This window comes from Platichthys flesus, chromosome 10, assembly GCF_949316205.1.
Source record: "Platichthys flesus chromosome 10, fPlaFle2.1, whole genome shotgun sequence".
NCBI lineage: Eukaryota > Metazoa > Chordata > Actinopteri > Pleuronectiformes > Pleuronectidae > Platichthys > Platichthys flesus.
Window position 1 is genome coordinate 11985459 of NC_084954.1, and position 19012 is coordinate 12004470.

General features: G+C 41.2%; 1 protein-coding gene across 4 annotated transcripts; it reads left to right on the forward strand.

The window, feature by feature from the left end:
- The first annotated feature begins 8901 nt into the window (after positions 1–8901).
- On the forward strand, positions 8902–19012 carry srrm1 (serine/arginine repetitive matrix 1). Of its 4 annotated transcripts, none has more exons than XM_062396553.1 (17): positions 8902–8994; positions 9879–9968; positions 10633–10755; positions 12908–13078; positions 13341–13441; positions 13546–13770; positions 13966–14151; positions 14260–14379; positions 14540–14748; positions 14949–15029; positions 15760–15849; positions 16063–16192; positions 16302–16388; positions 16477–16956; positions 17063–17249; positions 17849–18022; positions 18174–19012. In XM_062396553.1, the coding sequence occupies exons 1-17, from the start codon at positions 8974–8976 to the stop codon at positions 18291–18293; spliced, it is 2595 nt and encodes an 864-aa protein (XP_062252537.1). In that variant the 5' UTR covers positions 8902–8973; the 3' UTR covers positions 18294–19012. The 4 variants fall into 4 exon arrangements, with proteins under 4 accessions (XP_062252537.1, XP_062252538.1, XP_062252540.1 ...); XM_062396554.1 differs by having other exon boundaries at positions 14281–14379; XM_062396556.1 differs by lacking the exons at positions 8902–8994; positions 9879–9968; positions 10633–10755 and adding an exon at positions 10993–11107.

The following is a 19012-nucleotide window of genomic DNA, read 5'->3' on the forward strand; positions in this document are numbered from 1 at the left end:
TGCTGGCTGCTGTGAGGAACTAAGCACTACAAGTAGATGGACAAATAATCGCATGTGTGATCGTGTGATTCTATGCTGCTTTTGATAAACATTTCAGAGAAAATATTTTCTACTTTACTACATATATTTGACAGCCTTACTTAAAAGTTACTTTTATTTTTTTGGATTTTAGATAGTGGATGTTTTAACATGCTCTAAAAACCTATTGTTAGAGAATAACACAGTAGTTTTCCAACTTTGTCTTCGGACATCTTACAAGAATCACAGTCTTTGTAAGGCGTTCCAGTTGATGTCATGAGGCTGCCCCCTGCTGGCTGCTGGGTTCCTCTGCTGCTCTTGCTTGGTTTGTGCAGCTTGTGATTAACTAAAGTTGTCCATAAAAGAAAATCTTTAATATCCTTCAAGGGAAATTTGATGTACAACCAGCAATCAGTGCACGACAAAAAAAAATGATTTATACAATGTAAATAAAACACTATATAAAAACCCTATAGACTAAGTAGCAGGGGGAAATTAGCTTTTAATAAATGAAATGAAAATTACCCATCAACTATTTAGATATTCTCGAAACATTTCATTCTACTTTTAATTTCCTGTTGTGTTTTTAATAATTATTAATGTTGGTGACATTTCCTTGATAAATGGGTGGAGGTTTTATTAACTCTGCTAAGGAGGTTATGTTTCACCTCTAATTTGTCCGTCAACAGGTTTATATAATAAACTACTGGACCAATAACCACAAAACTTGGAAGAAGGAAGCTGCATGGATCAGAGATGAACCTATATGGCTCTTTTGAGCTCTACTGAGTGCCAGTCTAGTGAATGAATCTGGAATCTTCTCTCAAAAAACATGAGACATTTCGCTGCTGCCTTACACACAGCCGTCATCAACTCCCTCAGGTAGCGAGACAAGCTCATCTGGGATTTATCCATCTCCTTCTGAGAACCGGAGAAAAGAGGTGGAGGAGTAAAAACACAGCATCTGTCAAATTCACAAGAATCAGCTCAGAAGTGATAACACTGAAAAGCAATAGAGAGACATATTTGTTTGTTTGTTTGTTAAAATGTGTGTTATTTGGTTGAGCTTGATTGAATTTAGGGAGACTGTCGGGCCTCGGAGGAAGTACGTGCTCTACTGAGTGCTTCTGGTTTTATATATTATTTATATTACCTGATATTGGTGCAAGTTCAAAGTAGATGTGCAATGAACCTATTTCTGGTCTTAAACTGGAGCTTATGTTTTCATTTGTTTAGTTAGTTTGTCAGCAGGATTCATCAAAAATTACTGAAGGAGTTTCCATGAACGTTTGTGGACCCAGGGAGGAAACCGTCAAGTTTTGGAGCACAGGTGGATCCAGGAATTGTATTGATGAGATCTTACCAACAGTCGTGGACCAACATTAGCTGCAAGGTCCGAAATATAAGTACATTCCGTTACTTTACAACGAGGTGTAACTCAGCCCCACCCTGTCTGCCCTTCAGGATTTGACTGCACTCCAGTAACTCGCAGAGATTGGTTGATGTCACTTTTCGTACCTTCACACAGTTGAAGGTCTCCTTTTCCCTCCAGCAGGAGTCTCTCCATCTGATGTGTCAGTTCCTCTGCAGACAAGCTTCTTTCAGACACAGTCGCCTCAGAGCTGCAGGCGTCTGACTAAAGAGGAGGACAGCATGGAAACAATAAAAAAAACATTAGAAAGTTCATTCATTAGCAAACAAAGATGCATGTTCAAGACTAATACTTTGATTCTTCCCTTTTATAAGGTTTATTCTATGAAATTGAAATGAAAAATCAGTTATCAGTTGACTGGATCTCAGCACCTTTGAATTGTTCATGTGCAGGAACTCCTCGAGGATGGACTTCCTTTTGATCATCTCAGCAGACCGAGCAGGTTTCTCTGTCATCTGGACAACAGGCCAGATACTTTGATTCTTCCCTTTTACAAGGTTTATTCTATGAAATTGAAATGAAAAATCAGTTATCAGTTGACTGGATCTCAGCACCTTTGAATTGTTCATGTGCAGGAACTCCTCGAGGATGGACCTTTTGATCATCTCAGCAGACCGAGCAGGTTTCTCTGTCATCTGGACAACAGGCTCCGGTTTCACTGTCGATGCAAATAAACAATCACAGTCACAACAGTGTGATGAATGGCAGAGAGTGAATGTGTCAGAATCACAGAGACACACTCCTCATGTTTCAAGAAACCTAACACCATCTGAAACCTTAAAATCAGACAGCGTTGTCGTCTCAAACCTTTCCAGAGTTTCCCTGGCGTCAGAGTCTGGTGTCTGAGGAGGAGTGGGAACCTGTGGCCTCATGTCACAAGGCACAGTTTCAGAGGAGGCTTCTCTGTCAGCAGGACTAGAGGCCTGGGGCTGGAGTGCAGCAGGGGGCATGAGAGATGGCTCATGGGCCGCTGTCTCCAGCTCAGTCCGGGACTCCCGGAGTGGGAGATTGATAGGTGTGCTGGGCGTGGAAGGGAGGGGAAGCTCCGGTTCACTTGTGGGAGGAGATGGCTGAGCTTCCAGTCTCTCCACGGGGGCTTCAGGCTGCACAAGCCCAGGTGAGGGAGACTTCTCACCAACTGGCTGCACTTCTGGCGCATCATCTGGTAGCCCAGTCACCTGTGAAGACCTCTGTCTTCAGAGTTCAATCAGCAAAAGGTAATATTTGTATCACAACTACACTTAACAGCTCTTCACATATATATGTAATGTAATAAAAAATATAAATCTGTTTACAAGCTGTGAGATTTTGTGACTGTGACAACTTCAATTTCAACAAGCCTCCTAATTAATGGCGATATGGGCTTTCCAAGTTTATTATTAAGGGGTACTCTGACTTTGACTGGTAATATCTCCTTTAACATGATAAATAAACAACCACAGTCACAACAGTGTGATGAATGGCAGAGAGTGAATGTGTCAGTATTATTGTCCTGTCTGTCCGGTGTTGGGCAGCGAGCTGCGTCTCACCAGGCTCTGGGACCCACCTGAGCTCTGGCTCAGGCTGCACAAGCTCTGGCTCAGGTGGGTCCTGGGTGACACTCTGCAGGGTTGGACTCTCCAGCAGCTCCTCTGAACTGTTTCCCGGACCAGGGAGAGACGATGTCGGCGAAGAGATCCGCGGCTTGTCGCTGCGCTTTCTGCCTTTTCTGCTCTTTCTGCCTGTCCTGCATTGACTGGTGGGGAGGGGAAGCTCTGGTTCACTTGTGGGAAGAGTGGGCTGAGCTTCCGGTCCCTCCACGGGGGCTTTAGGCTGCACAAGCCCAGGTGAGGGAGACTTCTCACCAACTGGCTGCACTTCTGGCGCATCATCTGGAAGAAGGAAAAGTACAGATGAATACATGTCTTCAGAGTTCAATCAGCAAAAGGTAATATTTGTATCACAACTACACTTAACAGTTCTTCACATATAAGTAATGTAATAAAAAAATATAAAAAGGGTTAAAAGCTGTGACATTTTGTGACTGTGACAACTTCAGGTTCAACAAGCCAGACAGGGACTTTTTTCTTTTTACGTCAACATTTTTGTGGAGGTTGCGAGTGTGAAACTGCCGCAGGAAGACCAATAACATAACAGACTAGGAAGGTTCATCCTAAGTTCACGGAGCCCTGCTGACATCACACTTTGTTACACAAGAACAACTGCAAAGGTAGAGCAGCAAACTATGTGGAAAGGGGAAGACGTGGGATTGTACTGGTAACCTGCTGGTCAGAGGACGACCGCTCTAGCCCAAGATATTCGTTTTTTGACAGTCTTAGTGTTTCTCAGTGGATAATTTGTGAAAGTTGATGAAAGGAACGACATCTATGAGTGTGTACAACTTAATGGACTTGATTCTGACCAGGGTTGCAAAGGGGCGGAACATTTCCGGTAAATTTCCAGCAACTTTCCGGAAACTTTCCATGGGAAGTTAAGCTTGGGAATTTTGAAAAAATAAATAGTGCAAATTGAACACTGAGCAATAAAAAACAAATCTATACATTAAAAATGTTTGATATTCAGTATGTAGGTAGTCAGAGAGGTCCTGAACACAGGCATATCAGTTTCTCTCTGAACTTATAGAGCAAAGTGTTTTTATAGTATAGTACCATGTCAAAATGCTATTAGTAAAAATGACACGTGATACGATATATACTTCTTGTGAATATCAATCTCAATCAAATGTTATTTGTATAGCCCATATACACATATTACAATTTGTCTCATAGGGCTTTATCAACTGCGGTCAAGCCAGCCGACACTCGAGTCTCTGTGGTCAACTCAGCCGACACAGAAATTCGACTGCACCCATATGCTGATATTTATGGTAAACGCATCCGAACCGCCCAGAACAGGAACAGGGATATTTCAAAGTACTATAAAAAACAGTTTGCTCAATAATTCCAGAGAGACACTGATATGCCTGTGTTCAGCACCTCTCAGGCTACCCACACACTCAATATCAGACATTTTTACTGTATAGATTAAGAGATTTTTTAAAGTAAAGTCACACATGTGCCCAATCAAATCGGTTAATTTCTGGATATTTCAAAGTACTATAAAAACTGTTTGCCCAATAATTCCACAGTGAGACTGATATGCCTGTGTTCAGAACCTCTCAGGCTACCCACACACTCAATATCAGACATTTTTACTCGATAAATTAAAACATATTTCAAAGTAAATTCCAACATTTCCACTGTGGAATACATCATTTCTGGATAGTTCAAAGTACTATAAAAATACTTTGCCCAATAATTCCAGAGTGAGACTGATATGGCTGTGTTCAGGACCTCTCTGACTACCCACACAATGAATATTAGACATTTTTACTGTATAGATTAAGAGATTTTTTTAACCAAAGTGCAACATTTCTACTGTGTAATAGATAATTTCTGGATATTTCAAAGTACTATAAACATACTTTAATTTAATTTTTTTTAATTAAATTAAATTAAATTAAATTAAATTAAATTAAAAAAAAAAAAAACTGCGCGCGCACACCCTGCGCAGAAGACCATTGCGCACATGTGCCCGCAGTTTTTTTTTTTTTAATTAATTTAATTTAATGTAATTTTCCTTTATTTCTTTTTATATTCTTATATTTAATTAATTTAATATATTACATTAAATCCTGCCAATTTTAAGAATTCATTTTATTGCCGGCAAGAAGATGGGAAGGATTGGGACTTGAACCCGGGGGATCTATATGTCTTGGAAACTGTGTACTTGTAAATCAGAATCACCTCTTAAATCACTAATTTGACACGTGCAGAAGAAAAAATCTTGGTGGGATGAAAGCAGAGACATGAACTGATCTTCGGCTGCACTCATTTAAAAAAAACTGCTGACAAAAAGTTCACATCACATCTTCATCCCTGCAAACAACACATTTCTCTTAATATTTAATTTTGGAAAGGGAAACCAGCCGCATATTATCCTGTAGATTATATTCTAAGCTTTCAATCTGTAGCCCTTCAAACCATTCTAAGACCATTATAAAAGAAATTTAAGATTTATGTCAAATGTACTACCACCAGCTCACCTTGGCCTCATCAAAGTCAAGGTCCTTTCCGATGGTGGTGAGCAGGAGGCACAGACATTCTAAAAACACTTCGTCGTAGTTTGTCAGCATCTTGGCCACGCAGTCATGAATGATGGGCTCATTTAGCATCTTGACCTTGAAGAGTTTGCCGATGAACTTGATGTTGCCAGTGGAACGCCGCAGAGTAATGTCCTGGGCTTCCTGCAGCTCTACCTGAAGTCGGTCACGCTCCGTCGAATGGGACCAAGGATACAAACCTCTTGAACCGAATGGAAACAGAAACTAAAAGACGTTTCGGTAAAGATCCGGCGTCACACTTACCGATGCAGCAGAGTCCAGCTCCTTCAGCTTCGTCTGAAACGCCACATCATCCACCTTGTCCTTCTCAAACTCTGACAGCGGCTTAGCAGCAGCTCGCGAAAGTTGATTGTGTTGTTGGGTTCTTCATTGGTGGGGACTTTGAGCTGCAGATGAACAGTAAGTTGAATGAATTCAGTAGAGAACATAAGCATTCAAATAAAATAAGTAATGAGCTAACCCTGAGATGTGACATTTATCGTGATAATTCTTGATATATCACCCAGCCCTTGGACAATGTTTAGAATTCAAAATTGTCAATAAGTGACAAACACAACAGGTTTAACACAAGACTTCCTGCTTGAGTGAATACACTGACTCAGGGCTAGTTAGTCTTGCTCTCTTGATGGAAGGAAACCAATCAATATTAAGTGTAAATAAACATAGAATATTGGAAAATATCATATTTGGATACTTCTTACTAGGCTTGTTGCTTTGGGAGATTTTGCACAAAAGGTTTTAATGTGTAACTACCCATCTTAACGTAGACTACACTGATCGAACTATATGAGATTTACATTACAATCAAATTTATAAATTATAACATATCAAATATCTACATCCAGCACAGAAACCCTCCATTACGGACAAAGTCCCAATTCTCAACAACGGTAATCATAACAATCACAACAGCTGACGGCTCTGAGGTGGGTAAGCTGTAAATGAAGCACCGGAGGGACACTCACCGGGCGACTCTGTGGCTGTGCATTTATTGGCTGTGTCTGGAGAGAGTACACTAGAGAGGGGGAGCCAGCATTTTGTCCAGGGTTGTATGGAATCTGTGAAGAGAAGAGATGGACAGAGGGAGACGACTTGTTAAACACAAACCAGGAGCTGTGAAACATTTAATAACTATAAAGTAACTTTGTGGAAGTTTTTCTTGGCTGTTCTTGGGGCCCCAAGCACAATCTCCCAGGGGGGCCCCTCAAACAGCAATAGCCTACTCAATGTTATGTTGTGAAAAAGCTTGATTAGGAAGTGGTTTTAAATTCAAATGTTTCACCTACCTGATACATTTAAATAAAGAACATTAAAATCTTCCAATTTTCAAAATGTAAAGAACAAGAAAAGCCTTAAAGGTGTCAACCTCAGCAGACATTAGCTGGCACAATATAAATCTATAAAACGTCATAAATAACTTGAAATAAAAGCTAAACTTGCGTACTGTCTGTACTGCCGTGTTTGTTTATTTTTCCTCATCATCTAGTTTTCTCTTTCTCTCATAAAGGATATTATTTAAGCAGGGATGACGAAGTGGAAATTCGTCCACATTTGATTTCTTTAGGCAAATGAAACAACCCAAACACACTACAGTGATATTTATCATGTTTATGAGAAGGATGTTTTGCTTTGCTTTCGCGACTGTTACAGAGCTGCGGGCAGGGAGAGTGAGAGGAGAGGACAGACTGAAGAGAGAATCCTGGGTGAGTATCAGGCCGTCTCTTTCTCTGTCATCTCTACTTACAGTTACATGAAGTCGCCATAAAATCCTCTATCTGTAATAAAGAGCTGGAAGTCCTTCTACTCACACTTTAGTTGGGTTTACAAAAATAAATACAGATATAAACTAATTTCGATGATGCTTTTGCCTTTTTGCAGGTTTCTGGAGCATCCTTGTGCTGTCAGTAGTCGTTGGATGCATCTGCTGCGTCTTCTTGTGGACTCTCACCTACCTGGATTGATTCATACTAGCCGGGCAAGGGGTTCCTTTCACCGCTGTCACTGGCCCAACTCAGGTAACATGGTGATGGAAGAGTGTGTAGTGTGGTCCCTTGTGCTTGAACTCACTGGTAAACAGCAAAGGATGATGTCTTGTTAAAGACTTCCTTGCCTCTCTGTGTTTCCTCATAGAGATGAACCTGGCCATCGATTTCAAGTGGGTTATGGTGCTGTCGTCCTCAACGGCATCATGGCCATGCTCACCGTTTTCTGGATCCTCTCCTGCCACAGGCACACACACATTCTGTTTCTTTTGTTGGTGTTTCTGTTAGTCTGCGGGATTACACAAAACTACTGGACTCATTGAAACAACATTTTGAAAAAAGGATGCAGTATGGGTCACGACATAAATATTTGGGTGCACATCACATGATGAATCCGCACGGAGCTGTGTGAGTTTTTTGTAAGGTCAATTTCGGAAATTGGTTTCTCCTTTCATGTTTGTTTGCCCACGTAACAACGCTCTGAGCTTTGGGGGATTCCATTTGGCGAGGTCTGCAGAAATGTTCCTGTGTTTCACGGTGGGACAGACCTGAGCTGTATTTATTGGATGTATTTAGGTATGGAGGACGGTAACTGCCAATATTTTAAGCAGAGGATCACAGGCCTTAATGACTACAGACCAGTCGCCCTGACCTCTGTAGTAATGAAGACCTTCGAGCGCCTCGTGCCAACCCACCTCAAGACCATAACCAACCACCTCCTTGACCCACTGCAGTTTGCCTACAGAGCCAACAGGTCCGTAGACGACGCAGTCAACATGGGACTCCACTTCATCCTCCAGCACCTCGACTCCCCCGGCACCTACGCCAGGATCCTGTTTGTGGACTTCGACTCCGCATTCAACACCATCGCCCCAGCTCTTCTCCAGGACAAGCTTTTTGTTAAAAAAATCTAAGAAAAAACTTTGAATCTGTAGACTTCTGCCTAATAGTGTTATTATTGCCATTTGATGGCAATTGCTTATATACTGTAAGCCTAAATAAGTATATTTATTATTTTGAACAAAGGTTAAATGTTATTTCACAAGTTTCAAAAAGTGCCCCCAATTATTTTCAAAAAATTGCCCCCTAAATAAAATGTTAATGTTCTACCCTGTGTTGTACTTTAACTAAACTACACATTTAGATGCGAACCTGATTGTTTGCATTATTGTTGTCAGTAGTAGTAGTAGATGTTAGAAATATTCTTTATTTTTATTTTATTGTATTTGATGTATTAACAGGTGATGACCCTCCTCCTCCTCCTCGGGTGCCATTACAGTACATGTAGTGCTTGTTGTTACCTCCAGGGGTGCTATCTTCATCCGGCTCTCCATACACACGTCTTTCTCAGCGGAGCTTGTTATTCATTTTCTCCGATAATGGACGCGGGATTCTTCCGCGTAAGATCTTTAACTTTATTCCTTTGCTTTCGGTGTCTTGTGTGTTAAGCTGCTTTGCCTTGTGTTGCTTGTTTAGTCCACCGATGTGCCACATGTGTTCAGGTGCAGAGCCGTACAGTCAGAAACGTTACGGTCAAGGCTTCGTCTATCAACTGGTTTCGGTCTTGGCTTTCGCCAGTTGTCGTAGTTTTGCTGGGAAACTCCCATAATTGAATGCGCGTTTCAACAACAATTAATGTTTAGCAACATTCGCCCTTCTGCAACGTTGCTCTGTGTACACGCCTTAACTTTACCAGGTTAATGCGCAGTAGGTCACAATTGCAGGAAATAGACGAGCCAACCTTTGCTAGCTAGCTACTGCTAATTTGGCTGCCTTGGTTAAAGATGGCGCCCGGGCGGTACATCGTTTCTGTTTCTATGGGCTCGTCATGACCACTGCTTCCCTTGCATTATAAAGTATATATGGCATTAAATGTATATTAAACAACACCGATCTGGTTTTTAATATCATCTCCTTGTGTTTGGCTCAAGTAACCACCAGACTTTGGCTAACGTTAGCCTGTCTGTGGCTAATGCTAGCCTGGATTTGAGGATTAAGTGGGCTAACTGCTAGCTTAGCTAACATTAGCTTACTGGTGTAAATCCCATCTGACATGAGTTTAATCACCTGCTCCAACATTGGCTGGTAGTTTAATTATCGATATCAAATAATGTATCAGAACAAGCATTCCAGTGTTTGATAGCCTATGTTCAACCATGTGCTGTTTGGTTTCCAATTTAGCCTTTTGATAGACTGTGGTTGCATGTTTGAAGCATGCGTTAAAATGTGCGTAGATATGATATTCTTGAACAAGATAAATTAAGATTTGTTGTTTGTTCCTCAGGGCACAAGTGCGGAGCAAGACAACCGTTTCAGCAACAAGCACAAGAAACTCCTGAAGCAGCTGAAATTTGCAGAATGTCTGGACAAGAAGGTACAAGATCATCCATGTGTTATGTTCAATTCTTTTGCAAATGTATTAGCTCCTCCAGATGAGAACTTGATGCCATACGATGTGTGATTAGCCAGACAACATCGCCTTTAGACCTGTGTTTTAGATTGAATCAAACTGTAAAGCACTCGGCTCCCAGAAGACCTTGGAGCATCAGGTAATTTAGTCATTGATTGTCTTCACTAACTTTAGTAGGGCCCGAGCACAGCTAGTGCCAGTGGTAATAGATTCCTTAGATGTTGCAAAGGTGAAGATTTATATGATTTGAAGAGAAACAAGTGTTTTTGGCCTGAACGGATCTATTATCCTGTATGTAATGATGGGACCACCTACTGGCAACATGAAAGCAAGCCTTGTTTAATAACTTAAATTCGATTTACGTAAAATGTTCTTCATGTGGTCTGCACTTGTTGGTGTGGACCGTAATGCGACATTAGTGGTCAGGGTTCGGCTCTGCGTGACGGACACAGGCAGTGAAGCGGTTGTCCTTCCCGCGGTGCGCTAAACGCACGCAACGCTGAGCCGTTTAGCCCGATCCCTGAACGCCCTCCCCACAGCCACATAGGTCCTGTGTTCGCAAGCGCTCGGGCCTGCTTAGTGCTGCTTCGTGGCCCCAGTTCATTTTGTTTTATTGTGTCGGTCTAAGGTGGACATGACCAAAGTGAACCTGGAGGTCATCAAACCCTGGATTACACAACGAGTGACAGAGATTCTGGGGTTCGAGGATGACGTCGTCATAGAGTTCATATTTAACCAGCTTGATGAAAAGGTAATATCTACAATTGTGTGTGTATTTGTTTGTTTCAAAACTATCATAGCTTTGAAGGCATTGTTTACTCTATAAGAAGGGATATAATCAAATAATTGCCATCCTAGTCAAATTGAAAGTGAATGGTACAGTAACAATTGGTATCAAACTCATATTTGATGACATAACCATGTTTTGCTGTTATGTGACAAGTGCCTTTATTTAGCAGTCTTCTAATGATGATGTGATTTATGATTTAAAAGGCCTGAACCAATATGGATGTTATACCTTGCACCAACACCTAATTAGCTCTCTCCTGAGCCCAAAGTCACTGAGCCCAACTCTCCCTTCATGATGCAGTGTTTGGTTTGAGGTGAGTTATATGCAGGGGTCACCTATATCATGTCAGTGAAAGACATACCTGAACAATGCCATGATCATATTATCCGTAGTTATTTGTAATGCATCATTTAACCCGATTAGTGTAAACGTCACAATCATTTTATACTGGAATCAGGAATGGTTTAACAATGTGCCATATCCAATTGTTAAGAGTAATGGCTCTACTTTATGTTCTTACAGAATAACTTAAACATATCTTATCACCAAGCTGAAATGTATTGTTGTAAGTGAACATTTCAAATTTTTGGCACCTCTGTTTGAGGTGGTGTGAAGTGTCCTGTTGCATTCTTAACCACACATACGTGATGTGAAGATATTATAAATATATATCCCTGTATCCAGCTGAGAACGGACAACCACTGGACATCGGCAAAAACAAGATGTTCAGTAGATTAAGTAATTCTTTAAAAAGGCAATCAAACCCTCTAACAATAGGCAACATCTCATTTGCATTTGATCAAATGTGTAACAGACTTAAAATCTTCAGCTATAACAAACAGTACTTTCCATCTTGGTGTTAAGCTACATTCAGTTTTTTGACGTTGTAAAAATCCTTTTGTCAGTCGAGCTGTATTGCTGAGGCTCACTGATGTTATGTATTTCTTTTTGAAGTAAGTATGTTTATATCCTATAGTCATATTGCTACTTTAATTAATAGAGATACATTATGTTGAATAGTTTACTTTTTTAATCATACTGCCCCACTGAGGCTTTTAAATAATTTGGGATGGGTAATGGGTAATTTCCATTGCACATAGTTGAAAATATTGGGGGGGGGGGGTTAATGGAGACAGAACCCACGTGATTTACACATATTATCCTCAATTGATTGATATTATCAGGCTTGGGTCCCATAATATATTTGTGAATAACTATAATTCTCTTGAAGTTAAAACATTTGTACAAAAAAATATTATGCTTTCTATGACTTTTTGGGGTTGGGTGAACTGTTGAAGCTAAGTTTAAAGGGAACTCTTGTATAGTAATAATAATTTCATAATTGAATTTGAGATAAGCGTATTTCTCAGTTATTCATAATTAGTTGTTGAAATAAAACTTCGTTTTTGTGTGACTGTGTACTCATTATTGCTTGTTCGTCTCTTGCAATTTAGATAAATGATATAACATTAAGCTCAAGGTGGTTGAGTCTCAAGCAGTAGGGAGGCGGAAGCAAGCCAAGGGAGCTCCGTGCCCACTGATCCCATGGGACTCACTGAAGACACCGGAACTGTACTTGCAGTGTTGGGTTTTAATGCACTCTGTATTGTGGCTATTTGTTTAACTCCTGAAGGGAATACTGTGGGGAGACTGGAATATAGTGGGTGGGTAGGGACACAAGAATGTAAAGTAGTGGGCATAGCATTGAGGAAACCCAATATCTAAGTATTTTTTTATGATATGGCATTTTGTTGTTATAGTTAATGTATCTGGGGAACAAAGTCAGAACTATGCATAACAGCAGTCTTGCATGCAATTGTTAAATCATTAGATATATATCTCCTCAGCCAGCTCACATTCTCAGTTTGAGTTTGTGAGTATTATTTAAATCAGTTTTATTTTGATAGTCCAGTATTGGATCCAAGGACATTAAATATCTCATCAGTACCATAACATGTTTTGAGTATGTTAAACTACATAGTAACAGGTTTACTTTAGTGAGGACTATAAGGTAGGAAGCTCCATATGGTGGGTCCTACCTCCCCCTGATTGCCGCCTTCCATCGTTTCAATGCCTATATGGCTTCTTTCCCCCTTTTGTGTGTGTGTTGCAGCACCCAGATAGTAAGATGATGCAGATCAACCTGACAGGCTTCCTGAATGGGAAGAACGCCCGGGAGTTCATGAGGGACTTGTGGCCCCTGCTGTTGAGTGCCCAGGACAACATCGCTGGCATACCCTCTGCTTTCCTGGAACAGAAGAAAGAGGAAATTAAACAGAGACAGGTAAGCTTCTCCTTGAGATAAATCCTGGCAAAATATATTTGTACGATGTAGAAAGGTCAAGTAACCCAGACAGGTAAAGAAGGTGCTGTAAATGAGTCCGACTTTGGAGAAAGGTTTTTGAAGAATATAGAATAATGTCTTAAACGGAGACAATAAAACTGAATATAATGTTGACTCCACATGTGATTATGTTTGAATACTGCTGAATGTCGTTTCTGAAAGTGTTGATGTGTACAATCTCTTTTACTTCTGTTTTTGATAGATTGAACAGGAGAAGTTGGCGTCTCTTAAGAAGGTGGATGATGATAAGAAGGAAAAGGAGAAAGAAAACCGAGAGAGGGCTCAGTCGAAGAGTCCAAGAAGGTTAGAAAACGTTTTTTTATATTGGGATTGGTGTAAAGAAGTTGGATTTGTGTATTTATGACAGAAATGGAAATCTTTTCCTGGTTTGCCTCCTTTCTATCCAGGCGGAAGACAAGGTCACCATCACCACGACGAAGATCGCCAGTGAAGCGTGACAGAAAACCTAGCCCCTCACGCTCCCCACGTCGCAAATCCAGCCCAGTTGGTGGCACTTCACCCCCGCCACCCCTAATGCAGCTGCCCACGAAACCTTTAGAGCAGCTTGTGGAACCAGATACATCAGGAAGGTCCATGCCAGAACCAGTGGTCCAAGAAGCTTCATCCACCTGGTTCGTACATTATTCCCTTTGCTGCAATTATCAAGTCTTGTCTTAATGTTGGTCTTTTTCCATTTTTGTTTAATTATTGCTTAAGGCAAATTTCTATGTACTGTAGTTCGGACAGAGCAGATTTGTATTTGGGGTAACAGTAATGATCTAACAGGGGAAATTTGGAATGTAAACTTTTCTGTTTCTGGTTTATAGTGACACAGTTTTGGAGGTGGTTAAAGCGGACTCGGTGATGGAAGTCAAAGAGCCCTCCCCTGAGAAAATTCTGAAGAAAGAGGAAAGACTGCGGTCTCGGGAAAGGGACAAGGAAACCAGACGGGAAAGGCCTCATCACCGCTCCCGCTCTCATTCACGCTCTCACAGACGACGCTCCCGTTCCAGGTAATTTCAGAAATGTATGGTAAACCATATGTTGTGTTATAGTATTGTCTCTGAATGAGAACTTCAGAGTTCGAAAACGTTATGAATTTGCCCTCTCTAACCTTTCAGATCTTTTTCCCCTCGCCGAAGGCCAAGTCCTAGGAGGAGAATTTCTCCTCGTCGAAGGAGTCCTCCCCGACGTGGTCCCCCCAACTCCCGACACAGACACAGGCGCTCCCCAGTCCGTAGGTCAGTGTGAAAGCCTTAATGCCGGTTTGAACCCTTACACGTTTTATTTTAGTAGCATATATTAATACGAGGTGCTATTGTTTATATTATATCCTGACCATGCAAAAGACTCAGGATATTAGCAACACATTGGAAAGAAAAATATGTTTGTTTCCTGCAGGAGGCGGTCTCGCTCTGCTTCATCCTCCGGCAGCAGCTCTGCACACTCTGGCTCTCCTAAAAAAGTGATGAAAAGAATATCTAACACACCACCTCGAAAACAGCTGCAACATCGTGACAAATCCATTAGTCCTGCAGGGAAGGAAAGACGCTCACCATCTCCTAGGGGGAGAAGAGGACGGGGTTCAGCTTCTCCACCCAGATCATCTGGTAAAATATTCAAAATCCTCATTGTTTTCCACATTGGTTCTTAGAAATTTTGTATAATTTTGTAAGTCTCGATAAATTTTCTTTGTACTGTTCTTTTAAAAGGTAAGGAGTTAGAACTAGCTCATTATATGAAATGCCTTAATTATTATAATAAGAGAAGTATTATTATGTACCAATTTTCTTGGTGTCTTGTTTTTAAGGTTTAAAGCGAAAACCAGGAGGAAGGGGTGATTCTCCGCCTGATAATGCCAAGGCCAGACATTCTGATGGTTCTGAGTCCGGTAAGAGATACTTTATTTTGAAAAACTAGTTAAATTACTATTCAACTCCTATTATTAAAACTAGTAAAGGCCTTTCACCTCATCGTTCCCAAACTGAGGTGACTAGTCATAATGGAGACCCCAGCTAATTTAGTTTGACAGTACACTTTTTTGTTCCTTGGCTTATAATCATGAGGGGTTTAATATGGATGTTTACCTTAAAGTGTCATTGCAACTACAATGTAATTAAAATATTAATGGATTGTTTACTTTCCATACTTCGTGTATTCAGTCTTATTTTAAAATACATACTTTTAAATCTTAATTCCAACAATCTGGAAATGATGCAACAAGAGCACTAAATGTGTTCTCTCTGTGCAGAAAACACAAGTTGACATTTCCACAGGCTTGAATCTCATCTAAACGTTACTAACTAATTTCAATCGACTGCCTTAAAAAGTAGTTTAATAACCTCATTACTGTGCTTCTATTAAACATGCTCAGATAGTTTTGTGATAATGATGTTTGATCCAGATAGTTTATCACTACAATCTGATAAAACGATATACACCAACACAGGGGACACAGGTAGCATAAATACACGGTCACGTTGCACTATGCAATGTTGTAACCTAAAGAAAACGTAAATAAATAAATACAACTTATTTTTTCTTTTATCATTTGTATCCATGGTAGTCTGTAACACTGGGTTTGTAAAAACTGATGGGACACTCAATGCTCTACATTTCAGAGGAGGATAAAAATGACAAAGGGGCAACAACAGATCCGGTGCAGCAGCAGCGACGTCAGTATCGCAGGCAGAATCGACAGTCCTCTTCAGGTTAAAAGCGTTTTTATCTCTGTACTTTCCTTTCCTATACTCAACCCCTCTATCTCTCTCTAACCAAGTCTTTGTCTGTCATCTTGTTACTTATTGTCTCATGGACTTTTGAAGCTGTGTCCTCACACCCCAACCTTGGTGTCTTCTCCTCACAGCATACAGCTGAGGCTACATTAGAACGGTTGCTGATGCTCTTCATCTCTGTGTTTTCAGATACCGGGTCTTCCTCCTCCGCAGATGAAGGGCCAAAAAGGCCAACAGCAGGGCCAGCTGCCAGAAACGGTGATGTCCGGAGGAGACGTACACCTTCTCCAAGGAGGCGACACAGGGATCCATCTCCAAGGTCAGATACTAAGCAGAGAGTTTGCGCTGAATGGTTAAACTTCTAAAATCCAAATTGGGTAGTATCTGCATATGTTGGTCTTATAAAGTATTTTTTGTTTTCCTTCCAGGAAAAGACGTTCTCCATCTCCTGCACGGAGACGTCGCTCCCCTTCTCCCCCACGACGCCGAAGATCTCCCTCTCCTCCTAGACGCAGGTATAAGCATAAGCATGTGCTGTCATTTTGATATTAATAATTGACCAGTCAGTTATTTTTTTGATAATTAAAATGTGATGCTTCTTAGGTCTCCTTCTCCACCTCCTCGCCGCCGATCTCCATCCCCTCGACGTTATTCTCCCCCTATCCAGCGCCGCTACAGCCCCTCACCTTTGCCTCCACAGAAGAGGAAGATGTCTAGCTCTCCTGCAAAGCGCTCTTCCCCAGGAGGCAAGCGACGTGTCTCCAGGTCTCCCAAGCGCAGAAATTCTCCTGCTCCAAGGAGACGCACACCTCCACCCTCCTCACCACCCAGACACAGGAGGAGCCCTATGTTGCCTTCTGGCTGGCAAAACAGAGATGCACGATCCCCTCCTGCAGCAGCAAACCGCCTGTCCCCATCCCCAGTAAAGCGCGGTCGCGTTGTCAGAGATTCCACTAGCCCCCATGGATGCTTCAAAACCTCCAGCTCATCTCCATCTAACCAGCGGAGACAACAGTCCCCTTCACACAGCGGCAAACCCATCCGCAGAGTGTCCCGCACCCCAGAGCCGCGCACCAATCAGAGGTAAACAAGGAGCAAGCTTTGTAAAAAGTCAGAATTGGTTTATATTTTTGTGTATGCAACATTACTCTTTGAATGTCTTCTAATGGCAACCATATCCACTTAACAGACCCTCTCCAGGCCCCCAGCCTATGAGGAGAGCATCTTCCAGATCGAGATCTGGTTCCCCTCAACCAGCAGCTCAGAAACGTCCAGCCCCAGCATCTGCCTCCCCCTCACCGTCACGCTCTGCCAGTGGCTCCCCACCACCAGCCAAAAAGGCCAGCAGTGGATCCGGCAGTCAGTCCCCAAGCAAGGTTCAGTATTGTATTTAGTTGACCTTTGGTTGTCTTAGAAGTATTATCATCTTCATGTTTATAATTTAAACCTTCGATATTATCTGTACTTTGAATAACCTTGGTTTAATGGATGTTATCAAAACAATGATTTTTTTTTTTTTTTGGCTGATAAGGCTGATAATTATGCAGCGACATTTTTTTATTATAGGATGATCATCTTGGCCATCTAGTTATCCGATGTCAAGTCAATACTTTCTTCATTGTGTTAAATACTAGTAAATACTACTAATTATTAAATATGGTCGTTATGACCTTAATCAGATCAAGTTTAATTGGCCAAGTAAGTTGTACAAACAGGAATTTGACATGGTGAAGTGGCTCTTAATGTCCTTACAAAGAATACACATAACAAAACAAACAATGTGATGGTCTAAGAAATCTATCTTGACACATCAAAACAAGTTTACTTAATGGATGAACATTTCCTAGAGCTGTTGAGCGAGAGCCCTGCTGAGGCATAATCCCCCTTTGGCACAGGAACGCTTACAATGTCGTTCTTGTTATGCTGGTTTTAAAAAGCATCTTGCTTAGTCCTAACGATGTCCATTTTATTGCAGAACTCTGACATTGATGGCAGCTTAAAGAAAAAGAAGAAGAAGAAGGAGAAAAAACACAAAAAGGACAAGAAACACAAGAAGCACAAGAAGCACAAGAAGGAGAAGAGCGGTGCCCCTGGTGCTGGAGAAGGACAAGAAAACCAGGGTGGGGAGGAGGATGGAGATTCAAGGAAGGTACAAATTAGTTTCAGTGATTTTTAGAAACCGAGGGCCTCGTATTCCTGTTCAGAAAATGTGAAAAATAATCTGGATATTTTGTTTGCAGGGCACCTTCATGTTATCTGAGCTGCAAGTAGAGTGATGTATTTCATGGTTGTTCATTTAGGAATCGGAGAGTGAAGTAGACGACAGCCTTGACGACCTGGAGAAGCACCTAAGAGAGAAGGCCTTGCGCTCCATGAGGGAGAAGGGGAAGACCCAGATCTCTCCATCACAAATGTCCTGAAACCAAGGAGCTTCATCAGTTTTGAATTTTCCTCTTTCTCTTGACGTTTGTCATCAACCTTGTTCAGCTTTAGAATGTACAAATTGATAATTCTCGAGTCTTCTTTTTTTTTTTTCTTCTTTTTACTGGTTTGGTACATTCTGAAGAGTGTGTTGCATAAAGAGCTTGATTTGTCAGTTGGTGTATTATCTAACGTGTAAAGAAGCTTGTGTTGTCCTTTTTAAATTGTCGAGCAGGGAAATGGACGAATCTCAGAGGTTAGAGTTGGGCAGGTTTCAGATATTTTCCACAGCCTACACTAGATTTCATTGAGAAATGATTGCATGTGCAGTGATTGTCTCTGATGTGCATGAACCACTTTCATTACTGAGTGTGAGGAACCATCGTACAGTAACCTCCTGTTACTACTGCCTTTCAGTAGTGGAACCAGTGGCATCGCTGTTACAGGCTCTAACAGAATGTCATGTCCCACATTGTAACTTAATGTTTGGCATTGTCTAACCTGCTGTTTATTTCTCACTTTGAAATTTTCTTGTTTTAATTTCCAGTCTGAAATTAAATTTGAGTATGCTTTCATTTCCCAAATTAATAGATATGCAATTTTACGTTGTCACTCTTGCACCAAGCTAATCTCTGTGGGACTGCTCTATGATTTGTATTTAGTAACCCTGGCTCTTGTCATCTGGTCATCCTTTTGAAATTAAAACCTTTTTATAGGA